At 42.3% G+C, this 27418-nt stretch overlaps 1 protein-coding gene across 2 annotated transcripts; it reads right to left on the reverse strand.

The window, feature by feature from the left end:
- LOC108934998 (KN motif and ankyrin repeat domain-containing protein 4-like) lies at window positions 1-26930 on the reverse strand. Of its 2 annotated transcripts, none has more exons than XM_018753246.2 (10): window positions 26817-26930; window positions 11767-11808; window positions 8749-10701; window positions 7581-7674; window positions 5831-6016; window positions 5210-5294; window positions 4691-4913; window positions 3831-3973; window positions 2252-2452; window positions 1-1571 (listed from the first exon to the last, which is right to left on the reverse strand). In XM_018753246.2, exons 2-10 carry the CDS (start codon window positions 11780-11782, stop codon window positions 1461-1463), a joined length of 3012 nt encoding a protein of 1003 aa, XP_018608762.2. In that variant the 5' UTR covers window positions 11783-11808; window positions 26817-26930; the 3' UTR covers window positions 1-1460. The 2 variants fall into 2 exon arrangements, with proteins under 2 accessions (XP_018608762.2, XP_029105835.1); XM_029250002.1 differs by lacking the exon at window positions 26817-26930 and adding an exon at window positions 14257-14467.
- Between the last annotated feature and the right edge of the window lie 488 nt (window positions 26931-27418).

Genomic DNA, 27418 nt, shown 5'->3' on the forward strand with positions numbered 1-27418 from the left:
ATAAATTTTTTACATTTAATGTTTTTATATTAAAGTTATTACAAAAGGAAGCGCTGTGTATTTGTATACTCTATACAGTTTGAGCCTGTTTATAAATGATGTAAATCAAATGTTCATTAACTCATGTCTGCATGTATGTGCGTTTGAAAACACACTTGATCTCAAACAGATGATTTTTCTTATGGCGAAAGCACACCTCTTGGTTCCTGAAACAGTGATCTAGTTTAGACTCCGAACCTGTTATTCAGATATGTTTAGTTGTAACTGATCTGTCTTCTTTTTTCTCTTTGGGAGATCCCTTTCCGAGTAAACTCCTCTGTCTGTGCTGAAATTAGCGGTGGTCAGCCTTTGAGGGTTAATATGACTTGCTGATTCTTTCTTAGGAGCTCAGAGAAGACAGACTGCAAATTTTAAACCTACTGGCCTACATCTCAGGATGACCAAGTAAATGAGTGGCCAATGTCTGGTAGCAGCATAGCCATCAACACCTCTGGGCTTTTTTACTCCTATAGAAAAGGGGCCTTCTTTTTACATATGGGCTCTGTTGATAGTCTGTTTGTATTGCTTATATCTCCTCTACAGTGTGTTGCAGAGTGCTGTATAAAACAAGCACACTGGAGGTCCTTGATGGTAAATAGACATCCCCATGTTTATCTCTAACCATCAAAATGCCCAGGGCAGGGGATGAAGGACACCTGACTGGCAGATCTCTAAATTCCTGTCCTGTCATTTTTTCCTCATTGCCAAAAATTGGAATGGAAACCTGCAAGGCTGAACAGGGACAAAGATAAGGTCACACGTATGTGTCCTGAATCTATACTGTCAGAGACGAGTAAAAAGTCCTCCTCTACATGATTGTACAAGTAACACAAAAGCTGAAACACAGGTACATAGCATTTGACTCTTGTTTGAAGCGATCTGTTTTGAAGGAGTTCCAGTGTGTTGATCAGTTGCACAAGTCCCATCTGAGGCTCAGAGGTGGCCTTGTACTGGTGACCTATGACATAAGTACTCAAAGAATAGTGAGTAAGCAGTCATTTTGCATATACAGTGCACTGTTGCATTCTATGGGGTATAATACGTGTGTGTGTGTGTGTGTGTGTGTGTGTATAATTACTATAATTACATTGAGTATATCAATATTACAATAAATAACCTGTTGACAAAGAGACAAACATTGTGCTTAAGTGAAATTATTAGTGCTACCATGTAGAAATAGCTTTGTGAGCAATCCTGCTGGAGTTCTGGTAGACGTCATGTGATAGGACACATCACTGGATTTGTTCTGTCTATGAGGGTCTTGTTTGATTGACAGGCCAGATGCAAATCACTTGGAGGGAATGTCCAAAAATATGTGAAGTTTTTTCTTTTTGTAAAGTTCGCAGTGGCTGCACCACAGTGCTGGATGTCTGATCAACGGGGTCTTTGTCACCCCGACATGGCCGAAAGGGGGTGACTGTTCAGAGGCCCCCACCTGTGTCAGAAGCCCCAGCATCTGCGTGGGTCTCCAGAAGGTCAACTATCTCCAAGTGGGCGGCCGTAGTGGCCACAGAGAGAGCGCTGCGTCCTTCCTGGAGGAGTGAGAAGAGAAAACACATGACCGCAGCTCCGCAGGCAAGGAGCAAAAACACTGGACAAATCACTATAACGATTGTGTGAATTAGAGCTGAGTTTATGTTCATGTGTGAGCTTTGGGGAATTCTTTTACCAAGATGAGTTTTTATAGTTTAATCCAGAAGGTGGCATCTTGAAGAGATTGAAAGGGAAGTGTCAAGAAGAGAAAGTGCCATTTAAATGGCAAAAGTTAACTGTGAAAAGAGCAAAGGAAATTAGGTCTGCTGAAGGGTTTTAAGGAGGATTATAGTTCATTAAATGGATTTTTAAGATGAAAGTGGCTAGTTGCCCCCAGGAGAGGTTCTTTAGCAAGGTCAGTTGAGTTAGTCCTTTACAATGTCTGGCATCTGAAGCCCTGAAGCTGTAGCAAATAAATATTAGTTATGAAATAAAAGGGTGTGTCCTCTCCTCCTCCAGCCCTGTGCTGCTGGATTAGGCTCCAGCTTCCCATGACCGTGTGTTTTGTCTGGGCACTTTGCAGTTCTATCCATTTTATAATCTGGATATTTTTCTGGAGAAATTCAGGTTCAAAGGTACATGAAGGTGTTCCCATCAATCTGGACAACCTTTTCGTTCCTTAACTGCAATGTTGCTTTCTGTTCTGCCTGACGTGTATGTGTGTGCGCGTGTGACTCACTGCGTCGGTCAGGCCAGGGTCGCAGTCGGGGTGGTCCAGCAGCAGGCGGACAATGTCACTGTGTCCATGCTCACAGGCACACATGAGTGCTGTGGAGCCGCTGTGGTCCTGCACATTGGGGTTGGCTCCGCAGTCCAGCAGGAGATGCACCATGGCTGTACGGCCATGACTCGCTGCCAGCATCAGCGCTGTCTGTCCTGCCTGGTGAACGCAGGAACAGCGGAGGAATCGAGATAAGTTTAATACTGGGGAAAGACCAGTACAGGCAACAAGACAGAAACAGAGCATTCCATTATTTTGGTTTTCCTCATATATTTACATTACATTTATTTATTTAGCAGACACTTTTCTCCAAAGCGACTTCTATTGAACTCTATGTAGTGTTACTATCAGCCCATACACCTCATTCACCAAGGTGACTTACACTGCTAGATACATACTTACAATGGGTCACTCATCCATACATCAGTGGAGCACACTCTCTCTATTACTCACACATCACAATTTGGACTAATTTGTATGAATTAACTCGTGTTTTTATTGCTTCTCCAATGAACCCTTGCCTTGCCCTCTGTAAGCACAAATGTCACCTACAAACATCATTGGCAGATGACTTGTGCTATTCTAGTATATAGGGACAGCTTGTAGCATAGTGCTTAGAGCTGCTGCCTTTAGACCCTGAGGTCACATGTTTGAATCTCCTTACCCTAAATTGCTCTGGTAAAAAATACCTAGCTGTACAAATGGGTAAAAAATTGTAAGTATCTTAACATTGTTAGCTGCTTTGGAGAAAAGCATCAGCCCAATGAATAAATGTAAGTATATAGGAGCCAGTAGATATTTCTTACACTATAAGCTGGGGAACCAACAATGACAAGACATGCAGTGCATCTCTTATTACAGAGGCAAGGTGATGTATCTCAGACTCAAAGCGCTGTGGAGCTGTAGGCCTTACCTACTCTAAATAGCGATGGAAGGACATGGGGTAAACAGAAGAAAACAATGCAGCAGACCGGTCATTATTTCCTCGACCCCACAGGTCAACACATCAGTCGCTCCAGTTATGATTGCAGTCACTCCGACAAGCTCACTGATGGGCTTCCACTCAGTTCCACTCAATGTGTAGTGGTCACACTCAAATAAATGATGGTCACTATGTCACTCTGTTCAACCCCAATCTATCAAAATGTACCAGTGACCAGCAGCAGAAACACAGCACAGTAAAGCACCAAAATTATACAGTAACATAATGGGTAGGGGGTGCGGTGGCGCAGTGGCGCAGTGGGTTGGACCACAGTCCTGCTCTCCGGTGGGTCTGGGGTTCGAGTCCCACTTGGGGTGCCTTGCGACGGACTGGCATCCCGTCCTGGGTGTGTCCCCTCCCCCTCCGGCCCTACACCCTGAGTTGCCGGGTTGGCTCCGGTTCCCCGTGACCCCGTATGGGACAGGCGGTTCTGAAAATGTGTGTGTGTATATACTGCTAATGACCAATCTGGGATGTATTTCAGTTATCAATCTGTGTCAGCTGTTTTTCTCTTCATCACAACCTTGTGCTTAAGAAGTCTTGGGGATTGACAACCTGGCTGGCTCGGGCATCCACATGGCCCCTCTTCATTAGCTGCCTGGCTACACCCATGTCCTCAGCAGACTCGGTCGCTGCCAGGGAGGCCAGCATGATGGCGGTGTAGCCAGCCTTGTTCTGGTGATCTACCTCACACAGATCTGGAAAAGGTCCATTAGAGATCTAAATTAATGTGAGAAGCAGGGTTCTCATCAATATTCAAAAGAATACTTGCATAGCATTGAAATTAGGGGGAAACTGTAAATTATGCCAACATCAATAGACATAACTAACAAAAGCCTTTTTACAGTCTTTACTGCATTGCCTCAGGGAAGAGGTAACTTGGTCCTGAAAGGCTGTGGGATCCAAGGAAAGGAGGACTCTTTTAGCTTATATTACCTTATCAGTCCCGTCCTGGGTGTGTCCCCTCCCCCTCTGGCCTTACGCCCTGTGTTGCCGGGTAGTCTCCGGTTCCCCGCGACCCCGTATGGGACAAGCGGTTCTGAAAATGTGTGTGTGTGTGTGTGTACCTTATCAGTGAAAACCATTTAATTTACAGATTTGCTTCAGTAATTGCTTGACTCAGTCGCTCACTCATCATCCTCCCGGGAGGATTCTGTACTTATTTCCTCCATCCGTGCAAACAGTACCTGATTGGCTGGCGAGGTTAACTAGTACCAGAAAGGGACGTGTACTGGAGGATCACAACTGAGAATCCTTCTCTAAATTGTAAGTATTGTAAATGGGGTAAAATGCAAACTACTCTGTGAGCCTGCATTTGCCCCAGATGAATAAGACTGAGAGGAGGGAGGCTGCATAGTCTGATGATTCTGTATGATCCTGTACGGTTTAGATTTGTCCCACCATCTGTGCCGTACCTGTGTCCAGCAGCAGTTTGACAACGTGGAAGTTGGCGTGCGATGCGCTGTAGTGCAACGCCGTATTGCCGTTGCCATCAGCCAGGTTGACAACAAAGCGGAGGAAGTCGGGTGTGGTTGCCGCCCCCATCCGGCTAAGGTGCAGGGCAACAATGTCGGGTTGTGACTCCCCCCGGCTGGTGATGAGGAACCACTTCTGGTACAACGAAGACAGAGCCTGCCTCTAGGGGGCAGCAGAGGGCAGCACTAAACTGAGCATGCTCACAGACTAGCACCAGTGCTGCTCTGGGTTCTGTTCTGTGCAAGTGTCCCATGCATAACAGACATGAATGTGTTTAAAGGCACAATGCAATATTGAACTTGTAGCTTTCGTTGAATTGGTGATTTCAGTAATAGTTCAAGCTAGTCCAAGTGCAACCACTGTCACTGTTTTTAACATAAGCAAAATAAAATAATGTGTTATTTCAGCCTTGAGAAATTATCTATATCAATTCACTGTAATTACATAATGGAATATACCATTTCTTGGTCGGGGGACTCCACTTCTGCCAAGCGGTCTTTAAGGAGATGACAGGCTGCCATGAATTCCTCACCTACCATTTTCCTAAGTACATTCCGAAAAGCCGCCATGTTACAGAACAGCAGTATTCTTGGATATACAAACAATGGCATTGTTCTGATTCTGAGACAGTCATTGAAAATGCATGGTGAAAGAAATAAAGGGCACTGTTAACACAGTAAGTTTCTACTGAGACGTGACGATAAAACTGTTTAGAGCTGCACCTCTAGGATCCTGTACATCGCCGTTCAATAATCAAACCTGAAGCTTCCCAATTATAACAGACATATTATCAACCAGACAACTTATCTACTTCTCTATATATGAAAATATCTACTGTACACATTTATGCTGTCATTGTTTTGAACAGAGAAGGCAACCGTAAATGTTATAAGTCGCTGAAGAAAAATGATTGTTATGGAAGCATGGTCTGGAGATTAAAAGCATCCTTTTCAATTTTATTAACATAGCAGCATAGCTGTCATTCAGCCAATGTATCCTCTGTGCTCTGCTGCTGTTGGAGCACAGCTGTCCATCAACCGCCTGACGAAAATGCCTTCAGCACATTTCGGTTCCCTCACCGGTCAGGTTGCTCTGCTGGGGATTCCATGGTTATCCTCTGGGATTCCACTGTCTCATTGGCTAGCTCTTCCTGATCGCCATCGCCATCGCCATCGCCATCACCTTTCTTCTGCTTCTCGGGCCTGGAGATATCAGCCTCCATGTTCTCTTCCTCACTGGAGTCCTCACTGGATGTCGTCTCGTAGCTGGACAAAGAGACAGCAGGTATTGAGGTAAGTGTTTCCTCGTTGGTGTTAGCTTACTGTGAAAATTCATGCACAGTCTGATTAAATAAAAATACAAGAGCATAAATTAGGGGGGGTCACAGTGAGGCTGAGTGAAACGTGGGATGGCCCTTTACTTGGGTGTTTCCAGAGCCTCAGCTGTAGAAGACCATGTGGCAATATACATGTGAGCACATTCCCTTGTGTGAGGAATGGAACTGCTCAAAGAGTCCAGATGTCAAGATATGTTGTGCACGCTTGTACTGAAAGCCAAACAATGAGGCTTGAGCCCATTTAGTGACTTCTGGTGAAGGTGTTAAACTGTTGAACCATAAACCGTGTTTTGTACTGTTAACATGGACACATGTAAAAGCAAAAAAACGTAGTGTTTTTTGTACCCATTCGCTCAGGCATTCAACTACTGTTTTTCATGTTAGTCAATACAGCGGAATGCCTGTTTCAGAGCCCAAAGGCAAAGCACAGGAATGTGCTGCAACCTGGCAGGCAGTGAGGTGTTAAGACAACAAATAGTTTTAGTTGTGTATTTGTCCCCCCCCCCCCCCCCCCCCCCCCCAAAAGGACCACAAACCTTTAAAAAAGATCTTCTGACAGTATTGCCACAAGGTAAAAAAAGTTAGAATCATTGAAAAAAAAGCTAAAACCACTAAAATTTTCCCATTGAAACCCGTTCTTTCAATGAGTCGAAATCAGTATAAAGTTTTCGCACTGATCGATGTGTGTGTCCATGCGTGTGTGTGTGTGTTCTTTAAACCATTAATGCCTTGATTTTGTATTGATTGCCCTATTTTGTGTACATATGTATGAGGAGCCGTTCAAACTGAGCAGAAGAAATACAACGAGCACTTTAAAATGCTTAAAGTGCTTCTCCCGCATCGCACAACACATTAACAACACTGTCATGGACAGCTACTCCATTCCAGCAGATTCCTGAGCCAGCAAACTGCAGGGAAAACCCCACATAATTATAGGATATTGCAATTGCTTTGGCACCCAGCAACACATTTGCAGGTTTTTTTACACTATGAAACTATACCATCTCAGCTGACAGCATATTGATTTTTTACAGCAGAGCTAAGATTTTGACAAGCTTGCACTGTCACTCAACAGTTGTCGAGCTGTGAGGTAGACAGTTCCCGATGACAAACTGTGCTGAAAAATATTGAAAAATGTGAATCTTTCTTTTGAAAGTATTTTCACAGTTTGACTTTAATAAATATCATGCTGTGTGTCTGTGAGGTGCCAGCATTTTCCTCTAAATCATTATTATTTTCCCATTATGAAATACAGAGCTTCCTCTAACACACATAATTACCAAAGTTTTCTAACAACACTGAACGCAACGCATTAACAGATTGTTTTTTTGCTGTACAATTTAAAAACGTTGAAGGTTCACATGCCAATGGGTGAACTGCCAACTCAATTCAACTCAGAGTAGACAAAAATCAGGTGCCAAGTAAGACGACAAGGTAACACATGAATGAAAAAGCAGTGGGTGTAAACATGCAGATTTAGCACATGCTCTTACCCTCCATTCACACCAACAAACTTGAGGTTCTTCTTGGCCGTTCTGCTCGCTGAATGCTCTGCAGTGGCATTCTTCTTCATGATGGATTTCAGAGCTGAGCCAAAGAAGCCAGAGATTATGGCTAAAATAACAGAGTACTGGTCATGATAATGATGACTATTGTGTCCATTTAAGGTTCTGCTTCAGGGTGCCCGGTGCAGGATGGATTGCCCACCTGCTCCCTAGTAGATATCTTTTGCCAGTGTTTCTAAAGTCACTTGAGCACTTCCTTTTAAACACTGCAGAAAAGCTGACAGAGTGTATCTTAAATCTAATAACCAAAATGGATGGCGGTGATTTTCTGCTGAAGTAATGCACTGGCGGAAGACAGGACTTTAATCGTGAAATACTCGGCAGTGAGGAAAGGCACATATTACTGTTCCCTGTGATAAAAACATAGAAAAAAATTCTTGTGTGATTACCAGTCACTTTTTTCTTTGTTTAATCTTTTTTTGCTGTAAGTTTAAGACTTCAAAACCCAGATAGAGAGCATGAAATAAATTAAAGATATTCAGAATTAAATGACCAAAGTGGTGATAATAATAATGATCATGATCCCAATAATACACACACTGGCCTAAGCGAACCTGAGCCTAACTCGGCAACACAGGACGTAAGGCTGGAGGGAGAGGGGACACACCCAGGACGGGACGCCAGTCCTTCATAAGGCACCCCAAGCGGACTTGAACCCCAGACCCGCCAGAGAGCAGGACCCGGCCAAGCCCACTATGCCACTGCACCCCCCATAATAAAATATAAAATATATATAAGTAAAAATTATTATTTGTCTAAGGTTACAAAGATGCTACAGTATTTATTTTTTGTGAGAGAGTGTGTTTTACTGCTGGAATTTCATACTCTAATGAATTAATAAGGTTTAATGTAGGTCATTCACGACTGATAATGCAACATGTGCAGTCAGAACAGCGGTGCTTAAAGTAAGACGATAATAATAATCAGCTAAAAGTGGGTGGGGCGCATTGATCATTTTCATATATATATACCTATATACACACACACACACACACACACACACACACACATATATATATATATATATATATATATATATATATATATATATATTAGTATTATTTCATTTTTCAGGGTACACTGTGAAAAGAGGTACCTGCTTTCTGCGTATCCCTTGATTTCTTCCCCGGGATCAAGCAAATCGAGGAGAGTGTGTGGAGTGTGTTCATCAGCTGGGCCTGGATGGAGCTCATTTGAGCACTGCTCTCTGGGGTTCCACCACTAAGGCAGTCCCACTGTTTTTGTAGAAGGTCCTCTATCTGAGCCACAAGGTGACTGATGGCTGCAGAATCCATTTCTCCCCAGGAACAGGTCTCCTCCTCTAAATGCCTCCCATCACACTGGCTCTGATGTCCAACTTCCCTTCCTGTTTCTTTCACACATTCTGGATTCATGTTATGCTGAGATCCACTATATACTGGCCTCATCACTGCTCCCTTGTCCTCCCTGCTATCAGTACCAGCAGCAGTGTTGGACGTGACATCCACATTATCCACGAGCTTATCAGTATCTGGGACGTTCACCTCTTTCTCTCCAGGTTTGGGGTCATCTGTCTGAGTGCTGGTGCTGGTCAGGTCTTTCAGCTGTCTGTTAGGGTTGAAGTGTGTACTAGCTGACCGAAGCTCCTCATCAACTGAGACACCCTTGTCAATCAAAGTCTTCTGTTCACAGCACGTGTTTACTACTGTTTTATATGTATTGTCATGGTCAGGAGATAGTCTTGGTTCTGCTGAGATGCAAATTTCCTGATCTGCTTCCTGTTTCTCCAGTGTTTTACCAACATTCTGCTTCAGCTGTTCTTCCATCAGCTTGTTCTCCAACATTTGTTTGCTAAGTAGAGCATTGACTCTGTCCAGTTCCATACTGGATTCAACATATTTCTTTTCAAGAGCCATGAATTTTGCCTGCAGTGCTCCTATACCGACAGGTGTGTGGTCACTGCTAATTAGCACTGACTTGAATGGTACATTTCCCTTTTTCACACCTTCATTCACATTTTGGAGGGGAGAATGTTGCGTTGCTTCCTTTTGCTGGTCTAATACTAACAAGTTTTTCACTTCTTCTTCCATCTGCTTTGATTTCTGTGTCAGTGTACTTTCCAGTGGTACGTCAAGTTCTCTCGGTGCCTCCTGCTGAGTGTTAGTTTGTTGGGTATTTTCCTCAAAAGTTAAATGCAAAGCTGGTTGTTCTGCACCTGTGTCTGCAGTGCTGGACGTCTCTCGACTATCTGAACCCAGTTGGCTCGAATCAGCCCTCTGAAGATCTACAGGGTCTACCTGCTGTGCCCTTTGAGAATTTCTGAAATGATACTGTTCTTTTTCCTCCTTTAGTGTGCGAATCTGGGCTTTCAGTTTAGGAATAGTTTGGACTTGCTCCTCAAGGTCTCTGATCCTCTGCAAAGCTGCTGTCAGCTGCTGCTCCAGATTGCTGTTGACCTTGTGCGCAGTGCTCCTGTCTTCCTCATTGCTGGAACAAAAAACATTTTCAGAGTTCTCATCTTCCTCACTTATTTCCTTGGCACCCTGAAGCTTTTCATCATCCAGTTCAGAGTTCTTCCTCTGAAGGATGGTGGCAGGCATGCTGGCAGCTCTCAGGAGTTGTGGCCTGAAATTAGAGGCCAGGGGCTGCTCATCAAAAGCTTTGATACTGGCATCCTTCACAGCCTTTGTTGAAGTGTGCCCAGTCCCTGATGGCCTGTGGGAACCCACAAATCCACTTTCACAAGCCTGAAAACCAAAGATTTGCTGGGCATTCATGGATTGGGTCTTCGATGAAGGACCAAAAGTGACTGGCAAAGCCCACACATCAGTCTGGGAGGCCGACCGGAAGGTGTGAGCTGGGAGGCTGAAGTTACGAGGTAGGGTGCTGAATTTGGGGCCCTTTTTTCTCCTCTGTATGGGAACTCTTTTAATAGTGTTGCCTTGCTCTATATCATTTACATACTTAAGAAAATCTAGGTCCAAGTGGAACCCATAAGGAGTTTCCACAGAGTAGGGCAGTGGCTTCTGCTGACTGGCAGCCTGAGAGAATTTTGGTGAGATGCCATTTGCTGAAACAGAGGAAGCACAACAGTTGTTACTACTGTACAAAAATACAACTGGATACAATTATTTTTCTTATTTGGTGAGAAATTAAACCATTACAAAACCATTTTTTTAAAATACACTTACCCTGTTATTCGGTCATAATCCATTTTTAAAAATGGACCAGTTCTCAAATAATCAGATGAAATTATTTATTCCATTATTTATTATGAGGAAAAATTCCCCATCCCAAGTTCACCCAAAAGCCTCCCTAAATAATTTTGATATCATCAGGAAAAGGAAGAATAGCACATTAAATTATAATGAATCAGACCAACATCGTTTCAGTTTTTGTGAATTGGTCCTGGAAGATAATCTTTTTTAAAAAAAAAAAAATTGGTCTGTAAAGATTGTTGAAGCAGTCATGTGTCCATGAAGCTATTTTTGTTCATGTTCAAGAAGCTTTTTCAAATCAAGTACATGTCCATTAAGCTATTTTTAATTTTTCAACTACCCCTGAAGCTTTTGAATCATGTATGATTGTTGTAGCAAACATGGGACTATACATAAAAAACTTCCTCACCATTCTTCCTGAGAGTTTTTAGTTTACATTTAGCATAGGTAAGAATAATGAAATTTCTTTTCATTTGATTATTTAGAAAATCAAATCAGAAAATTAAACTATAATGGATGGAAAGAGTATGTGCTTGCCACAATGTGGTGTGTCTCACAGCACTCTTATACAGCCACTTTGCAGAATTTTCAAATGCTGTCACATTTTATCATATTGGGCAGAGTGCTGCTGGGCAGGACCCAAGGCCTCAAACCAGATCAATAAAAATCCAGACCAATTAAAAATAGGTGATATCAATAAACACAGACCAGAAAAGTGAAAAATTAAATATCGGTAGACTGAATAACAGGGAATGAGTATATTTTATAGATAATGTAATAATTATGTTACTGTGTTATTGTGCAGGGTTCTTAAAATTTTACATTCTTCACTTTCTTACTAAACTTCTCAGTTAACAAGTTTTCAATTCATCTTTTCTAAGGCTATGTTTAGGCAACAAAATGTAAAGATATCTTACAGTTTTCTTTCTCCATCTCCTGCTGCAGACAATTTTTGCAACCTGAAAGTAAGATCGAAATTAAAAGATATTCAGAAGTTAGATAAAAGCAGAAAGGTTAAATAGGAAGGCACAAAAGTTTAATCATACTTTCTTTTGAGTTTGCAAAACTAAGGAGTAGTTAGAAGATTTTAATGTTACACACTGCATCAACTACAGCAGTAAATACAATAGCTCAGTATTGTATTTTTCCAGCTACGGTATGGAGTTCATGAATATCAAGTATTCCCTGCAGTTGTAAAATTCTGCTTACATATACAAATATGTATTTTTAAAACTGTGACATCGAATGTGCCTTAAATTAGGGCATTTATACCCAAGGCAATATACTAAATGTTTAACTGTTTCACTTGTGTCCATACGACCAGAACAAAAATATTATACAAATTCTGCTTAGGATTGTACTTTTCACGTATTACTCATATGCAAAACAGTAAACAAGCTCTTAAATTTTTCACTCACTGACATTTCCTTCATTTCTTTTTAATTATTGAAGACACTGGTTGGTTCATTTATGTCTTCTAGGGGAGCGCCGTAAATTTAGCAGAGCATTACTGTAGACGTTAACAGCCTAGATCTTATTGGACAATAAAGAGTGGGTAATAAATTACCTAGTAATTTTCTATGGCTGACATTTCAATGCCAAAGTTATTTATTGAGCAATATGTCAAATAATAAGGAATAAATATATTTTTTTCCAAGCTTTTCAAGAAAAACAAAATTCAGTGATTAAATCTGCTGACACAAATTTCTTGGCTTTGGTGCAAGACTGGATGTAGATGTTATCATGGTCGGGGGGGGTGACAGAGGAGCTGGAGCTGTTTCTCAAATGGTGGTACAATCGATGCAGAAGTAAAAATGCATTCCTCTCATGTCCAGGTCTGACATTGCTTTCAAACAATTGGCAACTGCTAAGCAAGCAAATATTACATCCACTGTAATACTGTCCTGTGTTTAATTTATTTTAAATGACCTTAATAATGACCCACTGTACAACTACATAGTTTTTCCTACATCAGTCATTTGCATCATATTGCCATGCTTCATTTATAAGTAACAAACTATTCTTTTTAGTAAATGATCTGTGAAATATACTGTGCTTTATATTACATGATAATATTTGTATCATACCGCTATGAGCAGTTTGTGTTGCACAGCAGGTATTGGAGAGGAAATTCTTCAGAGAAAACTGTGTAAACACTTATGGTCTCTACAAGGTAGGCCTGTTACTGTGGTATTGTGCCCGTTACTGTGTTGAGGCCTCAGTGTGATGTCTGGTAGTGATTTTGCAGTTGTGGTTAGGGAACATCATATGAAGAAATGACTGATTATATGAAGAAACCGCTGAAAGAATATCATTTGTAAGGTGAGGTGCCTGTGATAAATAATGGGATATTGGGCTGTGGTGGGGGTTAATAATTGCACTTGACGATAGGACTGCCATGGTACATGAACCGTGTCCTAAGTGAGTCTTGCATGAACACTCACTGTAAAGCTTACACTGCTCAAGATTGTTCATGCTTCATAGAAATCAGTCACTTTAATGTGGTCAGAGTGTGGTCAGGGCAAATTTAATAAAACTACAGAATACAGAGAGAGTAATGCCTCAGAATGGTGCATTATTATGAGGCCCTGGGAAAAATCTATCCAGAAAAAAAACCATAACCTAACAGACACAACAGAAATAAATTTTTGGCATGGGTAATGTATTTAATTTAATCATGTTCATGTAGCTGCAAGTATGTCATATTAGATGTAGACTTTACCTGATTTTGGACCCTTTGTCACCAGCACCAAATTTACAACAATGTTGCGTGTGCCTCTCAATGCAAAATCCCATGAAATTGCATTTATTCATCTAGCAGATGCTTTTGTCTAAAGCAGCATACAATTATTATTAGCTAGTATTGAGCTGACACCTTTACTCAACAATGGTAAACACACTGCACTTAACTCCGTACAATCATTCACCCATCAATACACCAGAGCAACGTGACACACGTATAGACACACAATAGACAATTTTAGATTTACCAGTCTACTGGATACACATCTTTACACTGTTGGAGGTAACCAGAGTATCCCGAGAAAGCCCACATGAATACAGAGAGAACATGCCAAATCCTGAAGACCGAGGAAGATCCTAACTCACATCCAAATGCACAGCCCAGTAGCTGTGAGACACCAGCATTACCCACTGTGCCCCCATGCCAAAAGAACAAGGCTTCAAGGAAAGACACTGCAATCTTGTATATGCCCCTGCTTTCAGATCTACAGCCATCTAAGAGCAGCAGGTAAACACATGCATTCACACACACAAACTGACCACTAAGGAAACCTTCTCTGCGTAAGCCTTGCTGAGCTCAGTGCGACACTTTGATTGCGCAGATAGAAAAACTTTTGTCCTAAGCAGCCTGGTCAATATACCGTAGAAAAGAAGAATTAACTCACCATTTGTCCGTGGTAGCGGCGCAGATTTAGTTTCACTATCTGAACACAGCGCCCCCTTTCCCTTCAGCCGTCGCAGCAAAAGGAAAAACAAAAAAGCACTGCATTGCACTGACAGTAGTTCAGCTTCTCCGTGTATTGACAGAGAAATATAGCGATGAATGCCCAAGTCTCAGTAGTACAACTGGGCCATTCATAGCTCAGGAATTCTATGTAAATGAAATCACAGTTTTGATTTTCTGGGGAACAGAGAAAGCCTGTTTGTTGTTTTCTCAGTATTTTCCATGGCAATAAGGCACATCCACAGACACCTCTAACAGTGAGTGTGAGCAGTTTCATCATTACTGCCAAACCAGTCAATAATTAACAGCTGTAAACAGGACTTATGAGCTGTTATCGTCCTCCAAAACAGACATTTTACTTGCTCCCCTTTTCATTTACACCATCAACATGCCAAACATTTTTTACAGCTATGGTAAAAGCAAAAAAGGAATACTGAATGAATAAAGAAATCCTTGTCAGCAACAATATAATCATTGACAGTACTGTCAGTACTATTAATTTATAATATGAAGTTTGGAATCAGCTTTGGCTCAGCATCTTTTTGCATTAAATTGTCCTTCAAGTCACCTTGAAATGAGCCAGAGGATGAGAGGTAGGAGCCGGATCATTCAGATATGTTTATATCATGTGCGACATCTCATAGCTGGTGTCACACAGGAACACAGCAGCAGGTGGCGTAGTGGTTCAAGCTTGCACCTTCCACTTGAAGGACCCAAGTTTAAATTTCAGATCCTGCTGTAGTACCTTTCACCAAGGTACTTATGCTGAATTGCTCCAGCAAAAACTACCCAGTATTCTAAATGGGTAAGTCAGTGGAAGTACCTTAATGTTGTAAGCTGCTTTAGAGAAAAGTGTCATCTAATAAATAAATGTAAATAACAGAGATAAATTCCACTGCAGACCATACTCTAAAAAGAGCAGCAGAACATGTGTTGTACCAGTTAAACTGCTTACCACTCTGTCTGACATGCTTTGCTGCACATAAACATTCCAGCTCCATACTCAACCTTGTGGAACAGCCTGCTTCATTTTTGGGCCTTGGCATTCCAATGGGACATTCAAAAGAGTCTTGTAGGGAAACCGTGACAGTGTTGTCATACATGTATCTTCTCATTGTCAGACCGGTAAATCATTAGTCAGTGTGCCCTTCTACAAGACTGTAACTCCTTTTAGAGAAATAGTTTGATTATTTGTTTTGTGTTCTAGCCAACCAAGGTCTATGGCTGCTTGTTCCAGGCAGGGTTGCAGCGAGCTGGAGCCTATCCCGGCAGTGCAGGGCGGGGGGATGCACTCAGGACAGGATGCCGGTCTGCCACAGGGCACCCCAAGCAGGACTTGAACCCCAGAACCACCATACAGCAGGCACTGGCCAAACCTGCTGTGCCACTGCACCCCCCATTGTTTTGTGTTCTCTGACTTCTTAAAAGATGTTCTTTCATGTGTATTACTTTGGAAGGTTCAGAAGAGCAGTGAAATGCCCTGTCTCAGAAAAAAGGAAGAAGGGTTTTGAGAGTACTTGTTGAGGCAACTGAACAAGCCCATGATGCCGAAGACACCAGCTCAGAAGCACAGGTAGACAGGTGAGTGACAAATAATAATTTGACTGGCCCTAACCCCTGCTCTCAAAAAGTTTCCAGGAATGAAAAGAAAGGCCTAGAATTTTGTACGAAATATTATGAGCTGCAATCTCCAAGCTGCCTATGCAACACACAGCCCTGTACTTAAATGTATAAAAGCCTGGTCCATATGAAGTGAAACGGAGCCCATTCATCAAGCTGTCAAAATCAACAACCAGGCACATTTCTACTTGAAGGGTAGCAGAAAATATCTGTATGTTTTGTATAAAACACTGGGCTGAATGACTGCCTGTCTTTGCCATGAACTTTCAGTACAATCCATGATAAGCATAGCACGAGTTATGGCTCTACAGAAAATCTCCACTGTGTGCCATCTAAAGTGCTTTAATAGCCCAAGGTGTTGCTTTTTATCTATAGCTTAGAGAAGGTATACAATGTCAGACAAGGATGTTTGAAATTACACAATACCTTGTATATACTGCTCATTCTTTGTGAAAGAGGCAATTCTGCCTTGCAGTTCTCATGCTGATTTATAGCATATTCAGCATGGAGAATCTTTTACCCTGCTTTACATAGACTTAGGCAATAAGATCTCTCCTATTACATGCAGATTCCTAGAATACAATTAAGGTCTCTAAAGGCCTATGGCTGCATTCAGGTCCTGCAAAACCAAATAGTAAAATGTTAAGGATGTTTTCCTTTCTCTGCTGTGTCAGTAAATCACTGAGAGGGCCTCTTTACATTTACTGCTGTTCATGTCCTACTGGCTCACTAATTAGTTTGCATCACACTGCGCTTCTGCTAATGACCTGGTGTAATGAAGCTGATTCAGAGATTATTTTGAAAATGACTGCAATCACTGTAATAAGTGAATCCATACTTGGTTTGTTTGCAGAGTTCCTCTCTTTTCCTAACAGTAATGCAGATAAAAATGCTGTATTTCTCTTGAACACAGAGTCTCTGTCAGGGAACTGTATTATAGTGAAAGATTAGTTTATCCTTCTTCCTATATTTATGGCTTGCAGTTTTGGAAACATACAGTAATTATTTATCTGATCCTCATGTTTTTTCCAAGTTGAAACTTAACCATTTCCACCTTAGAAATGAAACAAATAACCATTTACATTTATTCACTTAGCAGATGCTTTTCTCCAAAGCAACTTACAATGGATACTATGTAGTGTTACTAGCCCACACACCTTATTCACCAAGGTGACTTACACTGCTAGATACACTATTTACACTGGGTCTCTCATCCATACATCAGTGGAACACACTCTTTCTGTCACTCACACACTATGGGGGAACCTGAACAGCATGTCTTTGGACTGTGGGAGGAAACCAGAGCACCTGGAGGAAACCCACACAGACACGGGGAAAACATGCAAACTCCACACAGACTGAGCAGGGATCAAACCCACATTCTCTCACACCACCCAGGCACTGTGAGACAGCAGCGCTACTCGCTGTGCCACCATGCCGCCAAACTAGAATAAGCAGTGCATAATTGGTAGCAGTAGAGGGAAGATTCTAATAAAATAGGTATATTAATTTATAACCTGAAGGTTCATCGTGAAGTGGTTTCAGCCAATGTGTGTGTTTTCTCTGATTAAAATCCCAGGAGAGGCTTTACAGTAGAACTGTTGAATAATGTACTACATATGACATACCCACATAGGAAGTTTCAGATAGGCTACGTATGGAACAACATAAATACACACACACATTGACTCAAACCACTTGTCCCAAGCGGGGTTGCGGCAAGCCGGAGCCTAACCCAGCAACGCAGGGCGCAAGGCTGGAGGGGGAGAGGACACACCCAGAGCAGGACCCTAGTCCGTTGCAGGGCACCCCCAGCAGGACTCGAACCCCTGACCCACCGGAGAGCAGGCTCCCGACCAAACCTGCTGCACCACCGCACCCTGCCTCTCCAACAACATAATTCTATTTTGCATTTATTTTTATTACTAACCAACCAACCAATGTCAACAACTGCTTGTCTCAAGCAGGGTTGTGGCAAGCCAGAGCCTACCCGGCAACACAGGGTGCAAGGGGACACACCCAGGATGGGACGCTAGCCCACCACAAGGCATCCCAAGCAGACCCGGGGGGCACCGGCCAAACCTGCCATACCACCACACTCTTTTATTCCTAGATTTTAATATTACAGTGACCTTACCGCTACTGCCTATATTCTGATTCATCTGTGGGAGGTTTCAACTGTGAAATCTGAATGTTTTGGCTGATTGCCTTTGGTCCAGTCACAGATAAATTTTACTTTGTAATTGCTTTTACAAATACTCAACATGTATTGAGAGGTGATTACTTAATTTTGCTTCTGTGCTAGAAATAGGACACACTGAAATGAATGCGGGTGAGGTGCCATGATTGTTTCTGCCCTGCCCTTAACAGGGATACTACTTAGAATTGCATTTCCTCGAAATGTGCAATAAGATGATAATTCTGTTGCCACTGCATGAAAGGGTTTATGGAAATAGTTTCCTTCATGTGCAGTGCAGTGCAGTGGACACATATGATGCTGACTATATGCTTTGCTAAACTTCCAGATGTGAGGCTGAATCATCAACAGGAGTAAACAGAGTAAACAGAAGAAAGTCTGAAATATCACTGGTGAACAAGCTTGTGTCTGTAGAACCAGTTTAGTTCAAACAGGACTAATGAGTGAAAAGTTAACTTGTTTAATAACATGCTCACAAGGAAGGAGAACCTAATCTATGCGAAGGTGTTCTATCTGTTCAATTGCAGTGCTGTGAGACCATAAAATTCAAAGCAGAGTGATCAACAGAAGACAATGAAAAGAATTTTGACTCCTCATAAAATTGGTACTAAGCAACGTAAGGAGTTCTGGTCCGGTACGATACAGCTCAGATCTTATGGAAAGAACAATAAGCCTTTATCCCGATGATCTAGACAATGGCCTTGCTCCAAACCATCTGCAGTCCCATTATTTTGTTGTTTTTCTGTACATGTCCATTCTAACTAATCATAGTGAGCTCTTTGTGAGTCCCTTTATTCATGAGGTAATTAGTAACACGTTGCCGTCAATCGCACAATGACTTATCACACTGGATTATTAACAAGGTAGTGCCTACCTCTTGTTTTCCATATATATGAGTTTCACTTTGGCTGAAGTTCATGCTTGAACTTTCCCACAAATCCAGTGTTATCAGTAATGGTTTCCACTTCTCCGTGTGCTGGTGGTACGTGTGAGTCGTACATTTTATTTACCATTATATTTTGGTACATTCCATACATTCCTTGAAACAGAAACTCAACAAAACATACATTGATAAGTTGTGAGGGAATCTTAACTTATTTGGACAAGTCAGGGCTTGCTCTACTCCAAGGGAGTGAATGTCACAGTACTGCACTTTTTTTTTACTGGTGGAGCACTGCATTTGCTTAACCACCCTGACTCTTTCATTTTAGGCACACTGTCCAGTGCTGGGGTTGATGAATGTTTTCTGGTATTCTTTTAATGGCAAAAACAACCATCTGATTTCCAGGCAGTATATAGTAAATTGGAGAGGCATGAATAATATTGCTTCTCTCTTGTAATAGATTTTTAAAGACATCCTGAACCTGCCCAGAGATTTGTGGGATTCAGTTCACAAGTATTCAGAAGATTCAGCAGTCGCTGAGTAAGTAGTGTTGGAAAATGACTTTGATTACTTTAAATAAATATGTTATTGTACACTGCAGGTATGTAACTATTTCTGCTGCACAAGTGACTTTTCACAGCTTTTGAAAGGGTGTGATGAAATAAGGCTGAGAAGGGTGAGTAGTTTTAAGATCCAAATGAGCACCTTTTCTTAATTTCTTCCAGTGCGCTGTAAGTACTTCAGTTTTTGTTACTTCTGTGGCTTCTAAAGCTAAAAAAGTCTGGCAGGCTGGCATGTCCGAATGTGCTGTAAAAGTGAATGTATAGGCAACTGTAATTAAATTATTTTCTATCATTATTATTCATCTCCAACTCAACTACTGTATAAGCATCAAGCAAAATTCCTTCCTGTGGCCAGTGTTAACTGTTAAACAAGGTTATAGTTCCAGGCAGAAGCAAGATTGTTTGTTTAATAGACCACTTGGAAAGGACCCATTTTGTTTCCAAAGTAAACACCTAGCATACACAACAAAAATAACAGGCTATTTTCTCCTTAAGGAGTATTTCCTTTCTCATAGTGATGGGACACACAAATGCATGTAATAGTCTATACACACAGTGTGTGAACTGGAAGCTCAATATAATTGCTGTCAATTACAAAACAAAGATTTATATGGTTTGGTTGGGTTCAAATGTACTACAAGTTCCTTTGGACATTGTAATGCTCTAGCAACATACTTTGTGGAAGGACATGGGAAAAGGGCTACAGGGATCATGGAGCCAGCCTCTTTCCACATTTTGTGCACCCACGATGCCTTTCAAAGTGCCAAAGGTATTTCATTGAGGATACCAATAAAACAAGCAACAAACGGAGCTGGAACCTTAACAATGAGGAGCCATTTTATGTTGAAGCAATATCTCATCTGCTTTTATTTGCACAGTCCCATGGGTGTTTCGTGCTGGCCTGACGATGGCTGATATAAACACAGCTGCTGTAGGGTTTCACTCTCGCTGTCATTCTCTCTTGAGCTCTTCCTCTTTAACTCAACAAGAAGTAGTTGCAGCACCCACAGCCACAGAGAGCATTGCAAGCTGGATACTGAAACAAACAGTGCCTACTGTGTCGCAAACAGGCCCCAGAAGTGCCCTGCTGGAGATGAAATGTTCAACAGTCTCAAATGCAGGTTCTGACATGGCTGTAATATGGCCCCAGTTCATCTAGACAAGCCCAGGGCCACAGGTCTTCATGAGGCAGAACATTATCCAAGCATCATGTGAGAGGAATTCATCTTGGAACATCAACATAACTTTTCTGCTCTGTAGTCTGCAATATGTCTTTGTCATCATTTTCACGGCACATCTTTCCTCAGAGGAAGAAAAACCCATTTTGATCATTATTCCTGTTGTTTCCAAGGTGAACTGAGGACACAGAAAATGTGCATGTGTCACAAGGGTTGTTAGTGTAGTTTCTCAGCACGTACCCAAAGGTCCGGAGTGAGAACGAACCATGCTGGGAACACGGATCTAAACAAAGGCTCCTCTGGCACTTTCTCAAATGGAGCATGACCACACTGGGGTCTCTCTCTCGCTCTCTCTCTCGCTCTCTCTCTCTCTCTCTCTCTCTCTCTCTCACACACGCACAGTTATTAGAAGGATAATGTATTCTATTCTTCATCACAGCTAAGTACCTCATAATTCTTCCTAGGAAAGTAAACACTGATACACATAGTGTGGTGGAGAAACACATACTGGCACTGTGAGTGTGACAAAAAGAGAAATGTTCCTGTTTAAAACCAACTGATATCTTGACTGCTTTACTCACAAAGGATTTGAAATTTGCATTTGCTGCAGGACTCTTTATTTTGAAGTTATAACTGAATGCATTTTCAAGTGTGGATCAGTCCAGTAATTGTCACAACTATGAAGGAAAATCCAGCATTTTCTTTCACTAAAGCGCCAGTGTGCAGCCACTATCCCAGGACATTCACCTCATGAAAAATACATGGCCAAAAACAATGGTTTGTTTAAAATTTACTAATTATAAACCGCACCAGATGGGTTGTAGCTGTTTCTATAAATGCACACATGCTCTGCCACAGAGTTTCAAACCTCACAGACCTTGAGAAAACAGTACTGAGCACAGACCGCCAGTGTCTACTGACCTGTGTCTGGGGGTCCATAGCAGAGTAAGCTCATGTCTGCTGGAATAACAGCGAATCCATCTCAGCAGTCAGCAGTGGCAATAAAGATCAAGAGGTGAGAAATTCAGCTCTAGCCTTTTAGGAAAGTTTTTAATCTTTATCTGCTTCACAGTCCCGCTGCCTAATGAATCCCCTGTGAGTCAAACATTGAGTCCCTTTCACTTTCACCTGCAGCAGCGTTTTTTAAACTTGGAAAATATTAACTGTAGTGCACTGTACTGTAAAATATTAAATGCCCTCCAAAAAAATCAGCAAGAACCGGATAACATAGTACAATGCAGTAAGTATATGCTGTTCGATAAAAATAAATTGAAATAAATTGAATTGAAGGTGCCATAAGGCAGCTGGGCTACCTGCTGTGCCACCATGCATTATGTAGAAATGTAAACTGCAAGCTCTTATACATGTATAAGTTGAGTTATGAACAGCTGGAAATGAGAGAAGCTAGCAGGTCCATCTTTAAAGAACCGTCTGCTTTGGTGATTTGAGGGTCGGAGGCCAACAACAGGAAGTGTCAGAGCTTGGGAGTTTCTATCCGGCTTTTCCTTTGTTTTAAAGAGCTAAAAGAGATGGCTTCTGTTTCTGGAACTGAATTCAGAGTTGCATTAGAAGCTGTTACAGCAGTTATTTTATCTTTAGCTGTCAAATGGTTAATCGGTATTTTACTTCTGATTTTGCTGAGTTAACATTCTCTCACTGAGTTGTTTCTCTTTAAACATTGAAAGGACTGTCTTTTCTCAAGCAGGTGACAAGCTGTTCAGTTTTATAAACTTACATCTTCCTCACACCCCCGCAAAGAAGGCATTCACAGCCTTTTTCCCTCGAGTGAAAAGTGTGTGGCACTGAAGATGACAGCACAACTGGTCCTCATCTAACCTGTGACAGAAACCACTTTGCAGCATTGACGATGGGTTTTAGAAAGGTGATTCGGAAATATAAAAGCAATAAATCACTGATTCATTTCCATTATATCTTCCCTGAGGGGGTGCGGTGGTGCAGTGGGTTGGACCGGGTCCTGCTCTCGGGTGGGTCTGGGGTTCAAGTCCCGCTTGGGATGCCTTGCGATGGACTGGCGTCCCGTCCTGGGTGTGTCCCCTCTGGCCTTACGCCCTGTGTTGCTGGGTAGGCTCCAGTTCCCCGTGACCCCATATGGGACAAGTGGTTCTGAAAATGTGTGTGTGTGTGTGTGTGTGTGTGTGTGTGTGTGTGTGTGTCTTCCCTGTCATTCAAAATGATATAGACCAGTAAAACAACAAATGTACTCCAGCAAAATGCAATTACAGCAAAATTGAGATGTTTGTCTGAATTGTTTCAGGTGCAGTGCAGGCTGATGAGATCATACTGCATTACATACAAATTATAAGCAATTACTTGATTTATTTGACTTTCCAAGGGCTAACAATAACCATAATTATTCATACTAATTTGTATTGTTTTTGTTGGATTGGTGCAAATTAACCAAAATGAGCTAAGGCGCACACACACACACACACACACACACACACACACACACACACACTTTCTGAAACCACTTATCTCAAGCGGGGTCGCAGCGAACCGGAGCCTAACCCAGCAACACAGGGCGCGAAGCTACATACTTGTTATTTCTCAAAAGCATCTGGAAACACTTCTCTGGAACACTTAAAGGACATGTAACCCACAGACATTATTAAAGGTGGCAATTTATTCATTTTATCAAACCCCAGGCACAAACAGCACAAATTGCTGGTCACCAGAACTAGAAAGCATGGTTTTGCTCGAGTTAGAGTAGCACATGGTGAAATACGGTGGCATGTCTGATAGCACTAGTGCCTCACAGGATTTGGGCTGTGGTTTCAGATGGGGGTTCAAATCTAGCTGAGCATGTGGAGATTGTACAGTATGTTCTCACCATGTTTGTGGGGGTTTCCTCCATGTCCTCTGACTTCTTTCCAAAGACATGTGTTTTAAGGGTTTGGTGACAAACTGCCCTTAGTTTGTAAATGTGTGTGTCACATTGCTCTGGAATAGATGGGTGAATGATGATGGGAAGCTCTGGGTGTTAGCGCAGGTAAAGAATTTCCTCAAGACAAAGCTTTTAAAAAGTTAGAGGAATAAACAAGGTCCTTTAAGGTCTTTCATCAGGAATGTGTCTGTTTCACATGACCTGTGCACAGAATATCTCTCCCTTGAGGAACTTTGTGTAGGATGAAAGAAAACTCAAGATCCAAACAAATGCCAGCCTGGCTGAGGCCATTAATCTGGTAGACAGACGATTAGGGATGTTTAAATAACATGTGGGATGTTCTGCAGATCTGATGTGTGGGTTGTGCACAACAACATGTACTCATTGTTGGTTTTCTAAGCTCTGATCTGAATCAATTCGGGGTCAAGGTCAGCAAAGTTCCCATTGCTGTAGAACTACGATTACCCACAATCCCACCAGCATCAATGAAAGACTGGTTCATGTTGGTATCTCACATCTGTCAGACAGGGATCTCGTTAGAACCCCCTCACATGGTTTGCCGGGTTTGATCGAAACGTGTGATTATGGGCTGGGGGGAGGACAACAAACAATACCGAAAATAGGAGTGGAATGTGGCCTGACGCTATCTGTCACACTTTATCTGTCTCTGATGTTCCGTGAAAATGTAGTGCATTGGCACTCGGCAGCTCTGACATGCTAGGGGTGTCCGAGCAAAACAAGAGTCATGTTCAAAATAGTCTAGCCTACTGAGATGTAACAACATTATTCTTAACGAAAGTCAAAACATTTTCTGTCAATATTAAACAGAAAAATAAAAATCTATCCATCTACAACTACAATGTAAGGCAATAATATAAATGTTAGTATATACTATAAATGACTTCCACGCAGTTTTTGTGTAAGTTCTGGTTTAGAAGAAAACACTTGGGCTTTTAGTACCCATTAACGCTTTAACGTTCCAGTTATCATCTGAACAGCATTTCTCCGAGAAAGATTCTTCTGGACATCTAGCATCCTGGAATAGCCACTAAATGTCTCTGAGCCAGCAGGTGGCACAATGGCTATAGCTCCTACCCTGCCCTCAAAGGTTCCAGGTTCAAACCAACCTGCTGTAGTACCCTTAAGCAAGGTACTTGCCCTTAAATTGCTCCAGTATAAATTACATTCATTGTTAATCATTACTGTACTGTAAATTATTGTCCGTAACTTAACATTGTATATTGCTTTGGAAGAGCAATGCTGGAGCTGAAAAAAGTGGCTAAATAAATAAATGTAAATGTTGGAAACGTTGATCTTTATCTCTGTACTTATACAGTACTTGTCCTTATACTAAATAGGCTGAATTGTGTACTGGGAATCTTTCTTCAGAATCGTAGTATAAAGTCAGTTTTAAGTAAAAAAGACTTAACAGTTTGGGTGTCTGAAACATTTGCTGTTTCTGAAAAGTTAAAAAGTGGTATCAGCACCCCTAAGTGACAATATGCAGCAGATCTGTTGATAACACATCACATCTGCAGTTTGGCTGCAGACTCTGGTCAGTAAGAATATGAAGTGAGACTCCTTCTGCTGCTTTATTGCTGATATAGCATCTGCTTCTGCAGTACTGTACCTGCACATGGAATAGAGTTCTACACACCACCATTATCACTAACCATAGAGCACCAGAACAGGAATGTGTGTCTAAATCTCTCACAGTGTTCAAACACCACACATAGAGCAGGAAATGTGATAGTTAAAGATTTGAAAATATAACCTGAAGGTATCTTGTTCAAGTGTTAGGAGCAACTCGGCTTTTTTGGGGGTCCCTCCACAGACCACAGCTCTGTTTCTAAGGTTCACGATACATTGTGAATTCATTATTTTTACTAGCTTTCCAACAGGATGCATCTGTTCCAGAAAGTGATTCCACTCCCTGTCCTGTAGAGACTGCTCTGGGGAGCTTCTCCAGAGCCAAAGAGCAGGGGGAGAGACCTGCTCTTTCTTGCTCCATCCATCTCTCTCTTCACCTTACTGTTCTCAGCACCTCACGCTCTTCCTCTGTCTGCCTCTCTCTCTCTCTTTTTCACTACATCTAGGAAAGTCGGGCCCCTGTTTTTTTGTTTTTTTTTTTTTCAGTTTCTCCATACAAAGAACAAATTTAAAAGTCAATATTTGGATGGGCAAACAGAACAATGACCTCTCCCATTGTGACCCTCCATCCTTGCGACAGTGTCCTTTTGAGCAACACAAAGGACCTGAGGGCTAGGTGGGACCTTCTTGGAAAGCTGGCACCAGAGCAATCCCACAGCCCCTGTCCACCAAGAGCGCGAGTCCCCGCCTCCCCCGCCTCCCGCATGCAGCTGAGTCGCCGCAGTCAAGCTGCACCCTTGGCATAACGCAATAGCTGTGCAACGAGGCAGCCCGTTACACACTGCGGACACCGGGGTTTGTTTCCTTAGCAGACGTGTCATGGATTGCTTTCAGAGCTAAGGCATGTCATGATGTAAGCAGGCAAAAACCTATTAGTGGCCACACAATGCATTCCAGAGGCAGCACGGCCAAGCTGCAAATGCCACAATATATGAATCCAACATTAGCATATGTGAAAGGAAGCATTTCATTCCTCCTGAAGGAACACGTTCATGCACAGGTCATGTGTGGTTCACCGAGGTACCTCACTGGTGTTCTGTGTGTCTCACTGGACTTCCAAAACTGGCTGAACTGTGGAAAGCACTCCTACTCCCAGCTTTTCATCAAGAGGAAACACAGCCATCAGCGGAGAGGATTTCCACAGCAGCCTCCGACCATAAAAATCCTGTAAGATACGCTCGGAGTATTTCCTGCACTCATAAGCAAAGTATAAAAGTGCACAGAGAAAAAAAGAAGCATTTCTGACTCCAGCTCTCTGTTGGAAACTGGACACCGCAGCTGGATAGTTCACCAAAGCCCCATAACCCAGCCTGAGAGAAATGCTAAAATGCATCCCTGCAGGCTGCAGGACACATCAAGAGCCCCATGCGTTGTCAAGGGCACTGATCTCATTCCCCATATGCAGAGAGAGAGCTCTGCAAAGAACTGAGAGACCATAACATTCTGAGTTACCACACAGGATCTTCGCCGCTCAGTTAATACTGCACATCTCCCACATTTCCTACCTTTGCAATGTGCCGTCCGCAGCGCTGCTGTCTTCTCTGAGTCCTGGCAAGAAGTGCCTCCCCACTTATGCACAGCTCAGCCACTGACTCCCTCCCAGGGAGATAGCATCTGGGAGCTGGAGGTCGTCGTTCCTGGGAAATGCCTACAAGAGGCGCTTTAAATCATGGGGCATGCTGTATAGCTGAAGGAGTGGACACACCCCCCCCCAGCCCCCCCAGCCACCCCAACACCCAGCCAATTGGAGACAGGAGGTAGCTCTGTTTTCAAAACAAACCCAGAGAAAGGAGGAGAGGACAGGCAGCGTCTTTAACAATCCGGAACGGTGGCGTGTGCCTCACTCTTGTGTTCTTCTCATGCAGATTGGCCTGAACCAGACCCCCCACGGTGCTAACATGCACTTGGATCAAAGGAAACACCTTGAGGGGTGAGTCTGCCTCACTCCACCTGGTTCAGTCCTCTCTGGGTGTATCTCTCATTTGTACCACGTTCCATTCTGTGCATTTACCCTGCAACACTCATCACAGCAAATTTAGATTCTAAATCAGCACTGCATATCATATTTCCCCACGCAAAGTTGGATTGACATAGAGGCAACCCTATA

The sequence above is a fragment of the Scleropages formosus genome, chromosome 3 (genome assembly GCF_900964775.1).
Source record: "Scleropages formosus chromosome 3, fSclFor1.1, whole genome shotgun sequence".
Taxonomy (NCBI): Eukaryota; Metazoa; Chordata; class Actinopteri; order Osteoglossiformes; family Osteoglossidae; genus Scleropages; species Scleropages formosus.